General features: G+C 37.7%; 2 protein-coding genes across 6 annotated transcripts; both read right to left on the reverse strand.

Annotated features, from left to right (window-relative positions):
- Positions 1–143: 143 nt before the first annotated feature.
- Positions 144–8,460, reverse strand: dhx40 (DEAH (Asp-Glu-Ala-His) box polypeptide 40). The gene is made up of 17 exons (XM_047391928.1): positions 8,096–8,460; positions 6,561–6,706; positions 6,354–6,473; positions 6,017–6,253; positions 5,841–5,907; positions 5,018–5,149; positions 4,822–4,921; positions 3,536–3,622; positions 3,262–3,444; positions 3,096–3,176; positions 2,845–3,002; positions 2,593–2,707; positions 2,396–2,504; positions 1,696–1,790; positions 1,497–1,566; positions 1,160–1,388; positions 144–332 (listed from the first exon to the last, which is right to left on the reverse strand). The coding sequence occupies exons 1-17, from the start codon at positions 8,265–8,267 to the stop codon at positions 214–216; spliced, it is 2,220 nt and encodes a 739-aa protein (XP_047247884.1). The 5' UTR covers positions 8,268–8,460; the 3' UTR covers positions 144–213.
- A 4,753-nt stretch (positions 8,461–13,213) lies between these two features.
- Positions 13,214–21,936, reverse strand: LOC124884344. Of its 5 annotated transcripts, none has more exons than XM_047392227.1 (12): positions 21,681–21,936; positions 18,908–19,240; positions 17,984–18,136; positions 17,707–17,811; positions 16,792–16,848; positions 15,512–15,556; positions 15,337–15,363; positions 14,997–15,158; positions 14,865–14,912; positions 14,729–14,788; positions 14,574–14,603; positions 13,214–14,482 (listed from the first exon to the last, which is right to left on the reverse strand). In XM_047392227.1, exons 1-12 carry the CDS (start codon positions 21,748–21,750, stop codon positions 14,424–14,426), a joined length of 1,149 nt encoding a protein of 382 aa, XP_047248183.1. In that variant the 5' UTR covers positions 21,751–21,936; the 3' UTR covers positions 13,214–14,423. The 5 variants fall into 5 exon arrangements, with proteins under 5 accessions (XP_047248183.1, XP_047248180.1, XP_047248182.1 ...); XM_047392224.1 differs by having other exon boundaries at positions 15,337–15,360; positions 17,984–18,325; XM_047392226.1 differs by having other exon boundaries at positions 14,574–14,600; positions 17,984–18,325.
- Positions 21,937–22,287: the final 351 nt, after the last annotated feature.

Consider the following 22,287-nt stretch of genomic DNA (forward strand, 5'->3'; position numbering starts at 1 on the left):
CTGTGCAAAGCTGGAGCACAGATTGCCTGGGATATGGGCTGCACAAAAAATTAAAAAAAACAACAGTGTAATATTTAACATATTCAACTTACAGTAAACGTCTGATAAAAAAGATGCGAAATAAATAGACAAATACAATGTGGTTGTTGTTTTTTTTTTTTTTATTAAAAATATATTGATTAAAAATTGCAAATAGCACCTAAAAAAATTCTCTCAAAGAGCTTTACTTTGCTGTCTCTGTTGCTTCCTTTGCAGGTAGCGAGCTCGAGCATCGCTGACTGTGGCTTCATTGTTCCGCTTCTCCAGCTTCTTCGTGACATCTTCAGCAGCCTCTGAGAATGGGGACACATTCATTGAGTATTAGGGGAAAAAAAATATTTGTTCATTATTACACTTTCAGGCAAAAAACAAGTTACTGCAACAATATTTCAAGTAGACCACTACATGCTTAAAGAGTACAGATCTATGATGTCCACAACTACTCAAAGAACACCATGTCTGTGAAATGGGCCCAGCAGAGACTATCGCCCCCTACCAGTATCCCCACAGTATTCTACAAGAGGGCCCTGCAGAGGATAGTGAAGGGAGCTGAGCAAGTCATTGCAGTCCCTCTAACCTCTCTGCAGGATCTGTTTCCGATCCCCTGCAGAAACTCCTCACTTCCTCTCCATAAACAATCTGCACTGCTGCCATCAGGCAAGTGGTAATAAACTGCTACGCAGCTGTCGCCCGCAAACTAGTCAAATCTGAATATTGCTGTTAAGATACACACTTATTATTGCACTTATTTTAAAATGTTTTTAATCAGTTTTGCGTTTTATGTCCCTTTGTTTTATATACCCACGTTTTTTTTTTTAGCAAACATCTGTTCTTGATCCAGGAGAAATGCGGTCTTGTTTGCTCTTTGTTACACTGAATAAAATGTCACTTCGACTGCGTGAACATGTTATACTATACACACAATTAGGAATAAAATGCTTGCATTTTGAGTCGAATGTGGCCACAAAAACTGTAAATAAATACAACGTTCCAGGAGATTTTTACATTAGCATGTCATTACAATTAAAATTTCAAAACAATCTTCTAGATTAGACAACAACAAAAATAGACCAACCATACAACAGAACTTTGTAAACTTCTATAGTATTACTCTGGACACCTTGTTGTCTTTTGGCTGCTTCCTTGCTCTCCCATTTCACCATCTCGTCTTCTGTAACTTCCTGTCTTGCCACACTGCTCAGCTCATACACATCCACTTCATGGAGTTTAGGTAATAAATCCTTAACCCACTCGTAGCGAATGAGACAAACCGTCCTGATGTACATCTTTGAGGTCACCAGCACGTCGTGGAAGATGACCCAGTTCAGCTCGGCCTCCTGCTCAAACAACTGAAAAAAACAACCACAACAAATCATGCCTAGATCGGTATGTTAACAATAATAATATGTTGGTTTTTGTTGCTGTCTTAATGTGAAATCTAGAGAAAGAATGTTTACTGATGACGACGGATGGATGTGAACCATAGATCCATGGCCATCCATTGTGCAAAACACTTTTCCAACAGACCTGTTCAGGGGAATAAATAAATAAATATGATTCATAACTACAAAAAGAAAAATCCCAACAATATGGAACATTTGAGATTAACTAGGGAGCAGTGTCTATTAACCAATATCTAGTTAATAATGGAGGTACCTTCTGGCAACATTGGTGAAATATCCTGTGCACAGGCACTGTCTGAAGAGTTCACTTTTATTCCCGTCAAAAGTTTCAACAGGAAAATCTCTCCTCTGAAAGATAAGAGTGCAACATTTACCTAGGTATGAATGTTGGAAATTCTCCAGCAGAGTTTGTAGTTATATGTTGTTTTTTAATTTTTGTGCACAATAATAATAAAAAGTAGAATTAGGTAAAGATATATATATATATATATATATATAATAACCAAAATCAGTATAAACCGCAATATGTTATAAATAATAAAGGAATAGCAACAACAACTTGGGTTGATATTTTTATTCCTATTATTGTTGTATTTGCAAATGAGTTAACCAAACATTTTGATTCTGACCCCATGAAAGGAAGCGAGAGAAACACTATCGGGGCCCCAGGCTACAACCGAGACCCAACAGCCCCGACCAGCTGAACCAACCCAGATCAACCAGCACAAGCACCAATTGCCAACCATAATCTCTGAAAAATTTAGGTATATATAGTATATCCTTTAGCCTGCCCTATTCTACTGTTGCATTATAAATCCATGACACTTAGAGAGCATGCCACGTTTGCCCTGTTCTATGTCTAAACATTTGTTTTTATTTTATGTTTTATACATATATGCGTATGTTAAATATTTGATAGGGAGCGTGCTTAAGTAGGTGAGGTAGATGTCAACCTGCTGGAGGCGGAGGAGGATCTCTCTAAGCTGAGTCTCCACACTAAAGGCTGACTTCAGCGCCCTCCAGTGGATCCAGTTGTCCTTGCACCAGGATGAAGGCCTGTCACTGCGGAGTGGGGGGAAAAAAAGGGTGTAAATCCAAACCATGGGCAGTAATTTTAGCTGTAAAACTCTCTGCTATATCCTTTCCTTACCTGGATTTGCAGGAGTTAAACACACTAAGAAGAGTGGCAAAATCGTTCATGCTGCTGGTTTTAGCAGCCAGTGCTCTGTGCTTCTTAGCTGCCTCTTTCTGCTTGTCGGGTTGACCTAAAAAGATCAATAAAAGAAACATCTCATGTCTTTTTCACACAAACCTTTTTATACTTTTTATCACTAATATGGGAACACCTCATGTTCTCCAACCTATTCTTTATTTTATATAATAAGAAGCTTCAGCAGCTGACCTGGCCTGATGAAGATGTTCTCCACAGACAGCATGGCGGCCACAGGGAGCAGCAGGTCCTGGCAGCCCAGTGAGGCAGCTTTAAGCAGAGCCCTGGTGAGACCTGGGTGCAGGGGGAATTCCACCATAAGCTCCCCGAGCTTGGTTACTCTGCCTCTCCTTCATCAGAAAGATAATGGCTCATATAATGTCTGGGAGATCTGCAGCTGTTCTGTGTGGAACACCAGAGGATTGATGCATACAAACACTCACCTGTCAATTGCATCAAACTGGAAGAGCTGTTTTAGTGCTTCAAGAATAAACCTTTCCTCTGGACAGTCCAGATAAGGAAACCTGGAAAAAAATCAACATTTGTTACTGAATAATTTATCAACCTTATTGAACAGGCATCAAGCACGCAAAAGAACAAATTGTGTACCTGATGACATCATGAACACCAAGGCACTTCAGCGTGAGGATCACCGCTGTCAGACTTGTCCTCTGAATCTCTGGAATCGTATATTCCGGCATGCACTTCTCCCAGAATTCCTTGGTATAGATGCGAAAGCACTTCCCAGATGAAGTTCTCCCTGCTCGGCCCGCCCTCTGCTGAGCCTCGCTCCTGTTCAGAGAAGATCCACCCAAAATATGTTTAATCTCTCTCCTGTCTAGCCAATACTTGTCCCAAGGCAAGGTTTGGTACCACGACTCACTTTGAAATCGGCACAACCTCCAACACGTCCATGCCCACCCTGGAGTTGTGATTGAGCTGCTTCACGAAGCCGCTGTCTACGATGTACCTACACGAAAAAGAGAAAAGCATAAGGCGAAGCTGTTAGAAAGGAAACACGGGCTAAAACCCTTCGCTCCAACAAGCAGTCTTGCCACTTTTCAATTGTAGATCATTGGTAATAAAGTGAATTACTGAGATCTGCATGAGGGTAAAACCAACGTCATTATGAACGTTGTATCATTTGCATTCACTCTACCTCAGAAATTGGAGGTATTTGTTTAAATACAGAATTTTGCTTTGCAATCAGACTTTTAAATTAATTATTTATAAAAGGAACAACACTGATAAAAAGAAAAAAACCACATAACAGACCCACAAGCTCAGCTTCAATGGAGCCAACAGAAACAAATATGACAAGAGTGCTACTGCTTTGTTAGGGCTTGGCACGACGAGTCCACGTTAATTTGCAGCCCCGGTGAAAATGTGTAAAATCAAAAATCCTGGTATTTTTAGCAAACTTTATCAACATCCAAGTGGCATGAAAAGGGACTAAAGCCTGATAATAATGTTAGGTCAAAAGTCCTAAAATGAATTCTTGTTTTATTATAGTTCCCTCCCTGTGCTTGGTGGCAAGGTAAAATCTGGCTTCTCGACAAGCCGAATTTGTCACAGTTCCAGAGTTGTTGTGAATTGTTTGATTATTTCTCTGACGGAAATTAAGTCTAGTCAGGCAGCTCATTTTTGTAGTCGTTTTCTGACATCTACAGATCAATACCCATCTGCCTTAATGTAGTGGCACGTTCCTGTCTTTCCCATTTTGAAGAGTAGTTAAGAGAAATGCCTTGTTACGCCTATTTTAGAATAGGGATTTGTTAACGCTTCAGTCTGAGACCATGCTACTACAATAAAAGATTCACTTATTTCAAGGCTTTTTATTTACCTTTACCAGCAGGACTAATGAACATGGAGCATTTGGGTTCCTGTGTTTTAATAATGTGGTGTAGTTCAATGCGTGGCTTGCAGCAAGACTGTTTGATAACTGCCAACTAAGGATGTCTTAACAGTGGATGAAGTGAACGTAAAACTGCAGATATTAGAGGTTTTATTCGAATCAAATGTCTCGTTATTCTACAATTTGTTGCGAAAAGTTGTTTCAAAAGGTAGGGATGAAGGGGTTTGCTAATATATTACACGAACTTATAAAATGTTTTCAACCTGTGCCTAATATTTGTTTGATAAACCACCAGCAGGACAAGTTTGACTTACTTAATACCATCGATGGTGAGGGACGTAGCTGCAATGTTTGTGGCTACCACACACTTTCTGATTCCTGGAGGCGGTGCCTGAAAGATCTGTCTCTGCTGATCTGGAACGAGAACAAAAACAGGATCATCAGATTACAGTGGTGTCCATTTCAAAACAGATAATCTACAGGGGTTAAAAAGCTATTTTAGGGGCATACCAGTGGGCATTGATCCATAAAGAGGTAAAATGAGAAGGCCCTCCACGGTCCGGTCCTGCACATCATAGCGATAGTCAATATTTTCAGCTTTTTCGAACAACAAGTCGCAGGCATGCTCGATCTCTGACTGGCCTGTAAAACAAAGAGAAGTCAACGAGCAGAAACACCCCTTTTTCAAATTTGATCACATTAAAATGACAAACTTCTGTGTACTGGGATTTTTTGAGGGGATTAAGTTGGACATACTTGTGAGGTGGAAGGAAAACAACAGAACAAATAAAAATCTAAAAAGTGTGGCAATTTTATTCAGTTCCCCTGTCTAAACCTGGTAGAACCACCTTTTATTGCAATTACACGTATTTTGAGGTCACTCTACCAAATTTGTACCGCCATACACTGAAACTGATGCTCATTCTTATTTGCAAGATAACTCCTACTACAGATTAGATGGAGAGGAGTAGTGAACATCCATTTTTGAAGTCTTTCCACACATTCTGTCTTGGATTTAGGTCTAGACTTTGACTTGGTAATGGTACCGCATGAGTATGCTTCATCTAACTATTTATTCAAGCTCTTCCATGAAAGCAATACATTTGAAGTGGACAACTAATAGTTCCTGTCAGAAGACTCTGCCACCTAAGCTGGGAACCTCTGCAGCTTTTCCAGAGCCACCACTGGCCTTTTTTTTAATGCTATTCTGATTAATTGTCTTCTTCCATGGCCTGTACATGTTTTAAAATTTGTGGATGCATCGTAACAAAATGTGAAAAAGTGTGAACACTTTTGCCAGACACTGAATATAATGGCAATCATTACTACTTACCTGTCAAAAACACCAGAATGTCCCCAGCCTTTTCACTGGTATGCACATCCAGGGCCACTTTCACCACCTGTCAAGACAAAAAGTCCATAAATATATAAAAAACAAAAGAGAAAAATCAATAAAAATATTGGAAATAGAGTAACATGTAGAAACCATACATGAGTGTGACACAATACCTCTTTGACATAAAAGGTGCTTTCAACATCTTTTGGACCTACAGCCGAGCCAAACGTGGATGTCACCGGGAAGACCCTACCAGGAATTTCAAAGACCGGACAGTTGTTGAAAAACGCTGAAAGTTTGTCAGCTTCCAACGTGGCGGACATTACCACCACTTTAAGGGGAAAGGATCGTCCCTTAGTGGCCTCAGAAGGGCTAGAGAAAACGTTCTTTAACAAACCCAGAAGAATGTCCTGTGATGAGAAAAAGCAGGGGCTCATTGCAATGGAGGGAGAAGGACATGAACCATAACTGCAGCTACGGTACCCGTCCTGTACAGTAACATAAACTGACCGTGTTCAGACTGCGTTCATGGACTTCATCCAGTATTATAACGCTGTACTGAGAAAGCGACGGATCTGCCAAGACTTCTCGGAGCAAACATCCATCTGTCATGTACTTCACCACCGTGTCCTGCAGCAGACAGTTGGTTTTTGTCATCCTAAACCAACATTATTTTAGGATTTGTTTTCTCCCAGTAGGACAACAGTGAACTCTCACCTGGGATGTGCGGTCGTCAAACCGCACTTGGTATCCAACCTCTCTGCCCAGAGTGCACTTCATCTCCTGAGCGACCCTCTGAGCTACAGTGATGGCAGCCACACGGCGAGGCTGGGTGATGCCAATCTTACCGTCCTTACAATAACCTACCCGTACAGAGAGATTAAAATCAGACGCTGTCATTTTTAGCATAAAAACCAAAAAAACAAAACTAAATAAAACAGTGATGATAGAAGAGTAACTGGAATATAAACACCACAGTTCATAAACATTGAAGCTGTTCTCCTACATAGAGGTTTTCCAGAAAGTGGAAACATACCTTGTATCACTTAATGTTATTACAGTCAAAGCTCTATTAACTATGTTTTTTGAGTCAAGCAAAGACTTTAAATTATACCTAAAGTTCCTCATTAAGGCATGAAAAGAAACAAACTTTATTTGAAACAAACATGTGACTCGTACCTGTCCATCTGGGAAGCCTAAGACTGTAAATGCAAATACCTGTCACATAGAAAAGATTGCTTTTTTGTCTTTAATCCAGTAGCTCCATTCCACCAAATCCCAGGAAAGTTCTACTGGACTGAGATCTGGTAACTGTGAGGACCACTGGAGTACAGTGAACTCACTGTCATGTTCATGAAATTAGTTTGAGATAACCTGAGCTCTCCAGCAGTTACACTGTTATTATGAGCGGATGGACATGCTCAGCCACAATAGTCCAGTAGGCTGTGGTGTTTAGGTTATACTTAGGTGCCTATCGTGTGGTAAAATAATATCTCCCACACCATTACACCACCACCAGCCTGAACCAGTAATACAGTTCAGGCTCATACAAATTCTGCCTCAAACCATCTGCATGTTCCAGCTGTAATCGAGGACATTGATGTCTAATTTTGGTGAGCCTGTGTGAATTGTAGCCTCAGTTTCCTGTTCTTAGCTGATAAGAGTGGCAACCAGGTGAGATCTTCTGCTACTTTAGCCCGTCTGTTTTCAGGTTGACCATGTTGTGCATTCAGAGACGGCAATCTGCTGGTCATAGCTAGTGGTTGTTTGTGCCACTGTTGCATCTCTATAACCTTGAACCAGTCTGCCTACTCTCTATCGACATTAACAAGGCGTTTTTGTTCATACAAATGCTGCCCACAAGATATTTCCTCTTTTCTTGAGCCATTCTTTGACAAATCCAAAGATGGTTTTGTGTGAAAATCCCGGGAGATCAGCAATTTTGAAAATACTCAGCTGTGTATATCTCATATGATTGGCTGATTCACTATTTAGTTAACAAGCAACTACCTTATTAAGTGGTTGATTATACAGTGTTCATCTATTTCTGAGTATTCTTTTATACATCTAACATTTATAGCATATGTATGTTTTACCAATAACAGTTTAATTGTTTAGTTTAAGTAAGAAGATCTCTAGACCTCACAGATGTTGATTCGTGACCCTCGGCTGGACCCCTACCCTTACATTGGGAACCTCAGAGGTTAGAAATAGGTGGGGGATAAAGTTTCTTTTTAACAGCAGCATCTTACCTGCCTGATGCAGGTACTGTGGCAGCTGCGTGGTTTTCCCGCTTCCAGTCTCGCCGGTGACTATGAGGAAGGTGCTGGTTCTGACCGCCTGAGTCAGCTTGTTCTTGTGTTGATAGATTGGCAGCTGCTTCGGCTCGCTGTCTTTGGGTGTCCATGTCGTTGGTTTGGACATAACCGAGAACTTTTACACGCGAAGAAAGGACAAAGACACGTATTGACGTCAAACGCCCTACACAAGGTTATTTTATTTACCCAAGCTCCGAGGAGGAATAAAACTTCCTAAAATTTTTAAACATTCGTTAAAAAGACGACATGATGCCTCGGAAACTTCCGTACGCCGACCCATTCTCCACTACTATTGGTCCTTCTAGGATCACATGACCAGACGTAGCTACCAAAATAAAATGCTTTCGCCAAAAAATAAGTCATAATTGCAAAATGTTGATTTATCTGATTAATCTAATAAAATAGGCATTGTAAATAATCTGTCAACATCAAGGCTTTTGTTAACCATATAAAAGGAGTAACTGATTTATTGTGGAGAAAATGTCACAGATGGTTGCTCAGAATAGGCTGCATTTTTATGTTAAGTTTTATTTTAAGTTCAAAACAGCGACTGAATAATTTCTAAGATTGTCAAAATAAACTGAAACTAGTCACTCTCCATCTGAATATTTAAAGTGGGAACAGAAGAGGTCCACCTGAAATGATACTGGAAAAGCCCTTCTCTTCGGTTACTAGTGGGACTCTTTTTTGTTTACGGTTCCCTGCAAGACAAAGAGAAGCAATTAGTTGTTTTGTTTATTGTAAGACCACATAATTATTATATGTACAATCGATTTGGCTATCTATCAGTAGAGGTTTGTAGAGGTTTGTGAAATATGAGCCACTTTAAAAGGTAATAATTTGGCTGCTTACCTGTACAGTTTTGTAAGCAGTTTGGTCCTTTACAAATCTCTGTATTACAGTGGAAATACACCTGTTGGAGAACAGGGGAAACGTACAAAAACCTCAGACATGTTTTTTATAGTATTAGACCTATTACTTTCTTTATTTATCATACCTGGTTTTTAAATTGTGGAGGTTTTACAAAAGAGAACAGCTTGACAACGAACCATTTATGAAGGGATGGATTTACCGTTTCCTTAACAGAGACTGGCAACACAAATGTGTGGCTATCACTGGCAAACGGACACTTAAATAAGAGGAACTGCAGTCGATTCTTTATTTTTCGTAATAATTGAACTACCTTCTTAGATCAGCATCTCAGCCCTAAATTTTTACCCTTTAACAAGTAGATTCCATCTTTGTGGGTCTTGCGGGTCCTCAGTAGGAGTAGCCCAGCAGTCCTCCAGCAGCAGCGATAAGTCCATGTCGTCATGTTTGGCAGTAAAAACCTCCACATACACAGGCTGGCCCAGTTCAATTACTATAGGGTGATTGCCAGTGGAATAAAAGGATCTGTAAGAGGAATCTGTATGGAAAAAAAAAAAATTTAAATTAATAATCTAAGCTTTTTTTAAAGTTACTTATCCTGAGCATTGTCAGTTGCCATAAGCAACTTTAGCAGACGCTTGAGGCACCAACACCAACAGAGGTTCCCCAAGAGCAGCAGAACAGTTGCTGAAATAAGGTCTAGAAATGTATTTTCATTGTTTGAGGGATACATCAATGATAATGTGCAAAACAAAACTTGTGATCCTTGATATTTAACTTGCTATATTGTCACACTACAAATGCTTTTTTTTCTTGTTAAAATACTTTGCTGTTGTATAGGTTGAAGTTGTCGGAGTATCTATTTATATATATATATATATATATATATATATATATATATTTTGCCCTGCGACGGACTGGCGACCTGTCCAGGGTGTATCCTGCCTCTCGCCCATAGACTGCTGGAGATAGGCACCAGCTCTCCCGTGACCCATTCAACATGATACAATAACGTAAACTGTTGAGTGAGAAACTACTTAAAACTACATCAACATCAGGATAAATTATTGGCTTTCCCTGAAATTATTATTTGAATCAATGTGATTCAAGCAACACATGTTCGGTTATTGCAATTTTAACATTGTTCTCTGGTGGTGTTCCTGAACGAGAACATCATACAAAACCTTGACCTTTGGCAAACCTCATTTCAGTCCTAAGTGTCCCCGTGCTGTTCAGGGCTGATGGGTAATAAGATTTGCTTTGCTGAACAGTGATATCCAGTTGAGTCTTTTGAGTCAGTGTGAAGCTGCATCGCACAGTTAGGCTGAAAAAGAAGAAAATGGAAATTAATAAGTTCAAAACGAAGCAAAAACTGATTATTTTTTTTCCACCTTACTGGAATGGAGTGTCACGAAATATGGCTCCTTTCTTGAAATGCTGTGTACCCTTGATGATGATGGAGTAAGTGATATTTCCATCTGCTATCTGTAAGACAAACACACTTAAATTAACCACTAAATTGCTCATTAAGGATGGGAGGGGATTTCTCAATACTTACCACATACTGGGTACCGCAATCTGTAAATGGAAAGCTGAAAGATACAGAGTCATAGGATCGATTTTGAGGTGCACACTTATAATTACTGTCTGAAGAAATCCAGATTGCATCTAGGTTTAGAGGTGGAATTGTAGCATTCCTAGGAATGGTGATGTTAAACCCCTTTTTGGTGCAGAAAACCATCCTTGATATGTCTGGAGAGTGATATGTGCTTGGCTCTAAAAAAGAATGTTAAGAGTCATCAGTAAACAAAACTGTACAACAGCAGTGTCTTGAAAAAGTATACCACTTCAGCTTTTTTACATTTTGTCACCCTACAAAAACAAACTTCAATGTAATGTGTTGAGATTATGTAGTGAAGTGTATAATTGTCAAATGAATAGATAGCCACGTGGTTTTAATTTGTTTTTTTTTTTTTTTTACAAATAATCCTGTTAAAAGTGTGTTTGCATTTAGAATAAATCAATAATTCGTAGAACCACCTTTTGCTGCAATTACAGCTGCGGGTGTTTCGGGGCATTTCTCTAATGACCCTTTCCCATTACTACAAACTCTACTTGACTCGGGTCGGGTCAGCTCTACTCTACATGGTTTGGTTTGTTTTCCATTACAATTGTGATGTGATGTGTTTTGTAATGACACAAACACAAAAATAGCCCAGTCCAGTTTTGTCAGACTCAAAGTGAACAAAAGAGAGCCAGAGGAGGCTGCGGGAAGCAAGACGAAGCACTCTGGATAAGTGCAGCAGGGAGAGTGAAGGATACAAGCTAGACGACATGTGACGGTAAGCTAATGCTACCTAATGCTAGATTGCTTTAGTGATCATGTGCACAAGAAGCTCAGCGTACAAAGACTTAATGGTTGAAGATATTAGTTATTATATGCTGTGACTAGTGACGCCGCCCCCTACCCCATCAGTGACCAACAGTCTTCTGATGTCATATTTTCAGGATGACTCGATTCGCTTGGAACTGCTTCCAACCAGGTACTAAAAATAGTAATGGTTCCACATAACCATTACTGATTAAAAAGGCTAGTTGAGCCATGCAGAACCTCTGAGTAGGGACCAGTGGAAAAAGGCCTCAGTTTCACACATCCAGAGAAATGTTTGCTATATTTTTCTTAGCAAAATTGTTTAAGCTCAGGGTCACCCGCAGAGTGGCTGTGAAGAGCACTTTTCAAGTCCTGCAACAGATTCTCAATTAGATTTAGGTTGGAACTTTGACTGGGCCATTTTTCACACATTAGATATTTTTCAATGTAAACCATTCCAGTGTAGAACCAGCTGTATATTTAGGGGTTGTTGTCCTGCTCGAAGATGAAACCCCATCCCAGTCTCAGGTCTTTTGTTGCCTTTAACAGGATTTCTTGTATCTAGGTACACCAGCTTCTCCTGTCAACAAACACCCAACTTAGCTTACGGTAGGGATTTTATTCAGGGTTCTGACACAAGAAATTGGCTGAAACTATATGCGCACCACTTAAAACCATGCATCATTATCCTTCCATTTACAATTATATGCCGTATTGTGTTGGTCTATCACTTTAAATCTTGATTAACTACATTGACATTTGTAGTTGTATTGTGACAGAATGTGAAAATGTTCAAGGGATATGAGTATTTCTGCAAGCACTAATTATTTACTATGTGCACTCTCCACCTTCCATGTTCATTTTGCAGACCAGACGTATCCACTGGATGATCTTAAGTGCACCTCCATCTGCAGGCGCCATGATGACCACAGTGAGAGTCATCATAGATTTCTGTTTAAAATAAAATAGGAAATCCAGATAAATTATGTCATGAGTGACAAATTGGAATTGTTTTTTTTTTTTTTTGCTGATGTTGCTGAGGCTCTGTGTGACAGGTGGAGCAGCTGGCTCTCATTCACTTTAATTGGCCCCAGGAGACAAAAGTCATTATTTACCAGGGTGACTATGCCGGCTGTCACCTCAAAGTCAGTTTAGGAAGTGAGATATGTTTATCTCTACCACAGAAAACAGACTGCAGATACAGATCTGCTTCTTCCTGTCATTGTCTGAAACCTACAGATGTGTTACGTTTTATCTTTACACTGAATTGTTGGACATTAAAGGGATTCATGTTGTTAAACTGCACCAGTTTTGTTAGCCAGATAGTTTTCAAGTTTTATAAGGCTTGGTTGGAATGTACTGGTTAAATCTCTACTCAGTGTGCCTATAAGGTTATGGAAATGTAAACAATTACAAGAACGTTTTTTATCTAATAAGCCCTGTGTGATTAGATTTAGCAGACTCGGCACTTGTTGGAAATGCAATATAGAGCTAAAATTTGCCAGCTTTCATAATTTTGGCTTAAATATTTGTTAATAAGCACCAATAAGAAAAACATTTTACTCAATACCAGTGCAGCAGGGGGTAAAAACCAAATTGATTTATATTATTAGATTTACTCTATGTCATTCCCCTAAAAAGGCAGAAAGCCTGTTCCTTATTTTTGCATTTAATTAATATTGTATTGGTATATATTCCATAAATATAGTTTATTTCTATTTTAGGATAAGTTTCATTAATATGTTGTTTTTTCTTATTTTAACAATATCCTAAATAACATTTTCATCATTTTATCACAAAGTAACAGTATGTTACTTTGTATGTACTTTATTAAGCAATTTCAATTTATCTTATACGAGTATAATCATTACAACAAAATTGAATTAAAACATAAATAAAAGACAAAGCAAATAAAAAATACAAATAATTAAAAAAGAAACAGAGTAACATTTAAAAAAGCTTAAAGGAAAGGCTAAATAAGAACATCTTTAGCTGCTTTTTTATTGACTCCAGACTCTCACAGCGACTGGGTGCAACAGTCTGGAAAGAGCAGTCCCTCTCTGGGCTTTGGGATTACGAATAGATTTTGGTTTCAGGCCTTGAGGGTTCAAGTTGGAGTATGTTGCTTTAACAATTGGTAATATAGAAAGAGCTTGACCATGCAGAGCCTTGAAAGTTAAAGCCAGGACTTTCAAATGGATGCGAAAATTAATCAGTAACCAGTGCAAAGACATTAATATGGGAGTGATGTGAGCTCTTCTGTTTGTTCCAGTTGGAGTCTTGCTGAAGTGTTTTGAACCAGCTGAAGGGAATCAAGGGCTTTTAAGTTAATGGAAGTGAAAAGTGCATTGCAGTTTTGCTAATTTTATAGCTTCAGTTTGTAATTTTTTATATAAGGCAAACATTTGACACTACACCACTTAGTTTAGCTATAAATAGTACAAACCTTCCACTACATTGCTTTACTTCAGGTTTTTTCAGGAAGGAGCACTGGAAAGTCCAGCACCAAGCCTTAAACAGGTAAACCTTCACAAGAAGGTTGTCTTTGTTGTGATGTACTTTGAAGACTCATATACATTCCCACTAAATTATTCATGTTAGATGGGTGGTGGTTTTGCATTATTAGCAGCTTTGATACATCCCTGTTAAATTTAGACAGAAAAAAATACAACTTGAAATCTTCCAACCAACAGGAGGCATCAAAACTGTTAAATACAAGAATAGAGGAAGAAATGTGCCACTTGTTGAGTGTCAAAAATCCTACAGTCCTAAAACAATCTTTTTATAAATGTGAAATATCTCTCTCACTGCATTTAACTCTGTAACATGAGACTAGAATGAAAAAAGAAGGATATTCTGGAGTCAAGTATTTGTTTATGCTATATGTAGATGTTTTTTTTTTTTTTTTTTTTAATGCATTCAGAAATGCGAAATCTACAGAAAAATACAGTGCAGTCAGACTTAAAAACATTATCAGGCAATGTCCACCATTGGGAAATGGTGTTTAGACTCCTGAATCCTCTAGAGTCGGTTGAGATGGTCCGTGCTCCTGCTGTAAATGGGGTTTTTGTATTCACATGCTGGGAGGGAGACAGTGGAAAAAGTAGGAGTAGTTCAGTGCATGCAATCATTTCCTCGCTAACATGACCCACAGATGAAGTCAGCACTCACAGTCTTTGGCTTTCCTCCTGCCCATCCCTGCTGTACAATCAGAGAAAAACAAAAAAGAGATGTGTAAGTGCTGGAACATAATTCTTTCTCACACAAATGAGGAATTTAGATTATGTTGATGATCAAATATGAAACTGCTAGAAAACCCAGAGAACCTTTTTTATTCTCTGTCTGTGCTGCCATGGCTTGCTGCTTATGGATCTCCCCCTGGTTCACTGTATAGCAAAACACACAAATAACACACCTGACAGATGCAAAAGGAGTAAATATGAGTAAGTATTTTAACATTACCATAAAAATGGCGGTTGAAACTGGCTTGCCGTAATCTGCTGATGAGGTCTACAAAGAGAGAGGAGATAATTACTCCATCGAGCCTCAATTAAGAATTCACCAATGCTAGGAAAAGTGGCAATAATACAGCACCTATGTGAAATCTCTGCCTTGTCCTCTGACTCTCCACCCTTTCAAACTTGAATTCATCAAGATTTGGATAAATTCCAATCTCACTTGGACGGGGCCGATTCCGATCCTGTAGCTGCAGAACTACTGGTTGGCCACTGGGGTTTCTGGAGGGGTCATCATTTTCTATTGTTTAAGGGGGAAAACAAATCCAACAGAAAATAAAGACACAAAAACATGTCACCTGGTTGTTAAGGTTGTGTGTGTGCAAACTTCAGCAGAGGTCTTTTTCAGCAAGAAAAGACAAAACAGATATAAAAAAAAAAACTGAATAAAAGGAAGAAGAACAGATGTGTGAACTCACCATAAACAAGACTATTGTCAGCACCTGCTGGTAAAGGAAGCACACAGATATAGTGGAGATTGTGGTTTTTCCAATATTTTCACAATAGATCAATAGACTATTCCTATTTAGATGTTATTCATATGAATAAATAGAGAGAATGTGTAACGTCACCATGTGTTAGTGTGGAGGTTACCTATCTGATTTACTCTGACGACTTCCTGTGGGGGCGCACTGGGACCTGCAATAAAACATATTACACAACGATTTATAGTATTAGTAGGTCTCATATTTTTAATGTTAAAAACTGAGAGTATAGGGAGAAAGATAATTCTTCTGCCCCTTTCCTTACATTCCATTTTTCAACTTAAAAACTACTTTCTAATTACATTCTCAACAATTCAGGTTTTAAGGGAAATACATAAGAAATGTTTTTTAGAAGACACTAAATCTAAATTGGATGTTGCAAGTCTAGTAAGGTCATCTGTTTTTATTAGAAAAACCTTTGATAGTCAATAACAAGGTCCTTATTGTCCATTTGTGACTTAGCTATATTTAAACTGATAAAATAACATTTGACTGACCAAAAGAAAAAAGTATATTTCATACATAATAACATTTCTCAAAATTGGCTATACTAAAATGTATATGTAGCACCCCAAGGTGCTACATAGCCTAGTTATATTATTATATTGACTTATCTGAATATAAAATATTAAATGTAGGCATGTGACAAAAACAAAAATTTGAAACAAGAACAAAAAACAAGCTAATGTTTTGATTTTTGACTGCTTATGTTTCCATCTGAAAAGTGCAGCAGTTTACAAAACTGTTTACATTGTACTTGGCAGGGGCTGCAGAAGAAAATTAGCCTGTGTGAAAAACTATAGAAACGTGAAGCCACAAAGCCAAAAGTTTCATTTTGAAAGTACTTGTGGGTCAAAAAATTTGAAATTTTCCAAAATATAAAATGCTGAAATTATTCTATATGGAATCGTTAAACGAAAAAAGCAGTCTGACTTGTGGAAAACAGATCTGTAAATGATTGTTTTACCAAAACATAAAAAGTGTGTCACGCCCTGACAGAAAGTCATACTTTCTCCTATATTTTAAGGTATACTGTTTCCAATTTATCCTTGTCTACAAAATATTTAAGGCTATGGGATATGAATCACTTTTCTTTAAAAAACAGCTTTTTCCATAAAAGTTGCCATGTAAATCCAATGGCCATTTTTTTGTCTCATAATTAAAGCGATTTCTATTTTTAGCTTTTGCAGTCATCTGTGTCATAACTGAAAACTTGTAAAATGCACATTGACCTCAATATTGAGTAGAGGCAAATCTGAATAGTTGTTTTACTTCATATTTTTTGTAGTTCAACTTTCAAATTAACTTAAACACTTCAACACTAAGCAGAAATATTAAACATTTTTTATTATTTTGGGATTACACTTTTTGTAATATTCCAGTGCATACCTTCAGTTGTTTCACTGACAGTAACGATCACATCCGGTCTACTTTTGTTGGCAAGGCCTGAAAAAAAGCAATGTGATGTATTAAAAATCCAAGTTGCTCATTCTAAAAATCAAAACTGCAGTAACCTTTGGTAATAAGGTTGTCAAAATAATCTATATTTTGTTATAACTGATACAAAAAAAAAATCATTCATTTAAAAATGCTCATTTGCGTCAAAAAGAACATAAACCGATCCATTCACATTTGACCAAATAGTCACACTTCTTCCGGCGGCAGTGCTGCAATAACAGAGACACTCAGCCCCTCGCTGACAACTACAAGAAAATAAGAAACTGCTGCTAGAAGTTTTAAACCCTGCTAACATCATGACTACCCCCAGAAAAAAAACAAAAAACATATGATAACTGCTTTAGTTGACAAGGCAAACGCAGAAGCGTTGTGCCACTAAGAAACTTTCCCAGGCGGACAGAAAAAAACAATATACCAAATGACTCCACCTGCTAGCTGCGCTGACACTATAAGCTAATGCTACTACACTGATGTTTCAGAGCAACGTAAAAAGGTCAGTAAAGCTCCTGTATCTGTGACAATAAGGTAGTGAAGTGCGTGACCCATATACAGAGGTCTTAGTCCTTGACACGGCTGTCCTAGGTTCGAGTCCCGGCCCCTGTGACATTTGCCGCATGTCTTCCCTCTCTCTCCGTCCTCATTTCCTATCCATTTACTGTCAAAAAATACTGGGAAAACTAAAGGCCACTAGTGCTGCAAAAAGAAAAAAAAAAAAAGAAAGAGCCCTGGGCTTTTTGTTGTATGGTATCAAATATTTTTCTTAGTATCAATATTGAGCTTGACATTTTTTGTATTGTGACAACCCTATTAGGTACATGGAGCTACAGGCAGGGGAACTATACTCACACATGCATTTCAACCAGCAGATGTAGCCAAAAAGGCTCAGGACGATGAAGGCAGCAAAACAAGCAAGTATGTAGATCAGTAGCTGCATTAATTGGCTCCGCTTTCCTGCACAACAAGATGTGGTTTTTTAAAGACGGGTTTTACAGGAAACTATAATTTATTCATTTGGCCTCTGTCTTGTGTTTGGCCTTTGAGGTTTGTGACCATAGAAAGGATGAGAATGTATGTATCTGCACAAGATGTGCTGACAAAACTGAGACACTGGAAGGTTACATACTTCTGACTTCAAGCAACTCCACTCGAAAACAGTTATTCCTCTGCTTGCAGCAGTAAGACCCCAGATCAATGTTTTCTAACTTGTCGATGACAATGGAGTAGTCCATCTTTAAGACCTGGTTTGGAAATGCTTTGACTCGGCCAGATCTGGGGTCTGGAAAATGAACACGTCCATGAGAGGAAAGACGGACCACATTCCCCTTATTTATGTGAGCCCAGGTGACCCACTTAAAGGCAGTGCCGTTAAGTGAGCACGGTAAGAGCACAGAAGAGCCGAGCATTGCTGGGACTTCAGAGGTTTTACAAAAATCTTTACCACAGGATTCTTCTGAGAACTGCTCACCTGAATAGAAAGAAACATTGATAAACATAAGCTCAGAGTACGTCTCCAATGATCAAATAAACAATATATGTATATGATAAGAAATTTATATTAAAAAAACACATGAATGCCAAAAACATAAATTCAAAACTTAAAATGAGAAAAGAACTTAAATTATTTTACCCTCAAATTCTTAGAAATTGTTTTTATATTATGTCAACTGTTAAACCCTTAAATTAAAAATGGTAAGTATGTAAATAATATCAAATAAAATTCAACATAATATGAACAGACTGACATCCAGAAAGAACCAGCAGACCAATGATTGATCATTGGATTATTTCGTAAATACTTTTTTGTTATACCACGAAAAAGAAAAACACCAGCTCACTTGTTGATCTAATAAAATAGACCATTTATGCAACAAAAATGAAATAAAAAAACATCTCCACCTTGAAAACAACAAAAATATGAAGACACTAAATGATCATCTAAATAAAGGGTTTGAGTCAAATGTTTTTCTATTTATGTTGCTATTGAAAAAATCTTAGATAAAAACAGCTCGAGAAAGAGAAAGACAGAAAACGTAAGGAAACAGCATACCTTTATCTTCGGACAGCTTCACTTCAAAGCATTCATCGCTCCGGTTGCAGTAGTAGGACCCCATGTCAGAGTTTTGGACCCCATCAATGGTGATGGAGAAGTTTCTCTCTGAAGCCTGGTTGGGAAAGGTTTTAACCCGGCCGGATCTGGGTTCCAGGAATTCAATGCGCCCTTCAGATGAGAGATGAACCAGCTCCCGGTCTCGTTGATCTTCCTCACCCCAGTGAGTCCATTTGACCCAGCTGGGGCCATTTGATAAAAAGCTGCATGGCAAGAGCACAGAGGAGCCAAACGGAGCTGTGACTGTGACATGTGTTTCACAGCCCTCCACACCTGAATGAAGTACATTAATTTCATGAAATAAGCAAAAAAATGAATACAAATAAATTCATGTAGACATAAAACTTTAGACAAGAGTTTGGGTAAATGCCAATTTTTTCTGTGACTAAAAAAATTGTGTGACTAAAAAACTTTTCATAAAAACTAAACCTAATTCACTTTTTTAAACACCTTCTACTTAGTGTATGTTCACAGCTGTTTAAAATTTTGGAGTGTCATTTGTTTGTATTATAGTTGAATTATTAAGGTCTTTTTTGTCAGTGCATGCTGTAGAGGTTTTCTTCAGCACATCCTTTTGGTTCACAATGGAGTTGAGGCCTTAGTCACTAAAGATCTGTATTGTTCATACAGCCAATCCCAATATGAGCCCCAGAAGAGGACATTTTTCATCTTAGAAAATGTCTGCTCCAGGAGATCAGCCTGCTCAAATATTTTGGAGGTATATGGTCATATTCAATAAATTAGAATACACTTTCAGATGAGGCTCGTTTATTGGTCTGATGTAATATTCTAATCTTAAATGTTGTGTTTTCATGAGCTATAAGTGGGAAATCATCATAACTAACAGAAATAGAGGCTTGAAAACATCTGTGTGTAATTAATCTAAACAATGTGTTTCACTTGACTTACTGGAATAAGTAATATTTTCAATAATATACTAATTTACTGAATATGACTGTATAATATAACATTTATATTCAATAAATAAGAAAATTTGTTTAGATGAAGATTGTTTGTCAGATTAAAAGTATCTTTTGAAGATAAAAACATCACCATAATTAACAGAAAGAATTGCTTTAAAACATCAGTTTGTGTGTAATTAATCTATATGTTTAATGTGTGAACTGAGTTACTGAAATAAAGTAACTTTTCAATAATACATTCGTATTTATTGAATATGTCTGTAGTTAACCTGGACTTTCTCAGCTGCATCAACCCAGAGGATACCACGACCCCCATAAACTTGAATGGTGAAAAATTAACTGAATCTGGGTTGCACTTTATTGTCTGAATCACTCTGTAATAATGTAAGGAGGTACATTTTCCTCTGTGTTATTTCTTACCTTTGACATTTTGGTTGTTTGTATCTGACTTTTTCCAGGTACAAAATAGGGCCTTCTGCTGCAGGCTGTTTCATACTGATTATGTGTCAGTTTACCCATCATGGGAACGTTTCCCACTCCATTTAACAGCCAGCGATTTGAAGTAATTTTCTATAGTCTCCTCATAATCTACTGTAATATGTGACTCTAGTTAATAATATCAACCCGCAGTAGGTTACTTAGAGTTATTTTGGTTAGATAGTGGGTGATGACCTGTCACATTTTATAAGAGCCAACAGGCCAAATAGCATCAAAATCAAAAACAGATGGAAACAAAGTGTGACACAAAGTTTTTACAAAATAATAAACATGTAGAATTTGAATTTTGTGAGATTCAAGCATTTTAATGGCATTTTATCTTCATAATTCAGGAAAATTCTTAATTACGTAACGGTTTAAGCACGTGTACAAAATGGTTTCTTTATAGGTATGAAATGGAAATAGGAATGGACAAAATTGCAGTGCATAGGTACGAATGACGGTACTAAATGACAAAGGTGAGAATTGACCTGGAGCCATTTGGACTCATCAGACCACGTGTCTTCTTTTCTTTCGACCACACTTCCGTCTTCTTTCCAAATTGAGTTTTCTTTTTCATGAATAACTGGACCTCCTTTTGCATTGCACATATTAAAACGCCTTTACTTTTACTATTAAAAACATTCATGTGACATCCAGTGTAGATTTTTTTCAATAATCAGTTAACCAAAGATGATTATTTGCTTTTTTTGTTTTACTCAACATTTCCTCATTAAAAATGGTGGCCTACCTCTGTCCTTCTAAGTTCTAATAATAAAGAAGACAGTTTTTATTCAGGTTACAGTAGTTTTGACAGTCTTATTCTCTCCACTGAAGTCATTGTTTTCATCATAGAGTAAGATTTATAAGTCGGTTGTTTAAAGACCACGAAACTACTCTCAGCAGTTAAAGATAAATAATCAGTTTTCTTGTAACACAAATAAATCATTCAGCATAAATCTATCAGAGGTAATTCTTGTTTTTTGTTAGAACAACTGAACTCAATTAATAATTCACAAAAACTAAAACTTCAATCTCATTTAACTGAACACTGGTGATTTTTATGTGAAGCAAGACATTTTTCAATTGAAACACTCAACTTCTTAGCAGAATAATCCAAGTTTAGATATTAATAATTTTTGACCAGGAAATAACTGAGTTTTTTGTTTGAATATAGCACTGTACTCGCTGTCTACAAATATTTGAGTATTTCCGGGAAAACCTCAAGGCAAATGAAGTCATTAGTGCAATATATATTCTATTCCTTATCAAGCAATAATACTCTTTACACTTTGATTTTTAAAAAGACTTACCATTTGAGGAGACACTTATAAGCCACAGGGCAAAAAGAAGAATCCCCTTGTCAGCTTTCATCGTCAGCATTTGACACTGTGTTAACAGCAGCAAGCTGATGCCGTTTTAACTTCTCCAAGCATCATGGGAGAAAACCACAAGACCACTACAGCTCGTTCCATTACTTAATCACCTAAACCTTTGCAGGATTTCACTTTGGACAACAGCAAACTGGTTCTCACAACTTTAACTTTTTCAAATTTGATGGTGATCACGTCAGACCTTAAACTTTTGCAAGTTTGCAGTTTGAACAGAACAGGTAGGGCAAAAGGGACCTAATATAACAAAACTGCCACCACTTCCTGTTGAAGCTTGCTGACATTTCTTGAGCGAGGGGCCTTGTGAGACCACAGAGAGATGTACAATGTGACTGTCAGCTTGCCTTACGTAACAAGAAATCTGTCCTTTATGTTTTAGTGTAACAGGTCACCTTGATAGCAATTGCTGTTTTTGCAACACTTGCTGAATCAACTAAACCCACACTCCATCTATTGTTTTTTAGCAACAAAACTAGCTTAAACAGAAAATCACACTCAATGGGAAATCCAGATACCTCCAATTTCATGT

This window comes from Girardinichthys multiradiatus, chromosome 18 (genome assembly GCF_021462225.1).
Source record: "Girardinichthys multiradiatus isolate DD_20200921_A chromosome 18, DD_fGirMul_XY1, whole genome shotgun sequence".
NCBI classification, from domain to species: domain Eukaryota; kingdom Metazoa; phylum Chordata; class Actinopteri; order Cyprinodontiformes; family Goodeidae; genus Girardinichthys; species Girardinichthys multiradiatus.

What these genes read in the sequence shown, in the direction of transcription:
- dhx40 (XM_047391928.1), bottom strand. Translation starts at nt 8,267, where the DNA reads ATGTCCAAACCAACGACATGGACACCCAAAGACAGCGAGCCGAAGCAG. An exon ending in TCCTCCTCCGCCTCCAGCAG is followed by an intron (nt 1,791 to 2,395) that starts GTTGACATCTAC and finishes CTTATCTTTCAG; the next exon opens with AGGAGAGATTTTCCTGTTGA. An exon ending in ACATCCATCCGTCGTCATCA is followed by an intron (nt 1,389 to 1,496) that starts GTAAACATTCTT and finishes TGTTTTTTTCAG; the next exon opens with TTGTTTGAGCAGGAGGCCGA.
- LOC124884344 (XM_047392223.1), bottom strand. Translation starts at nt 21,750, where the DNA reads ATGCTGACGATGAAAGCTGACAAGGGGATTCTTCTTTTTGCCCTGTGG. An exon ending in TGTCAGTGAAACAACTGAAG is followed by an intron (nt 15,557 to 16,791) that starts GTATGCACTGGA and finishes GTTTTATTGCAG; the next exon opens with GTCCCAGTGCGCCCCCACAG. An exon ending in CAGGAGGAAAGCCAAAGACT is followed by an intron (nt 14,483 to 14,573) that starts GTGAGTGCTGAC and finishes TCTCCCTCCCAG; the next exon opens with CATGTGAATACAAAAACCCC.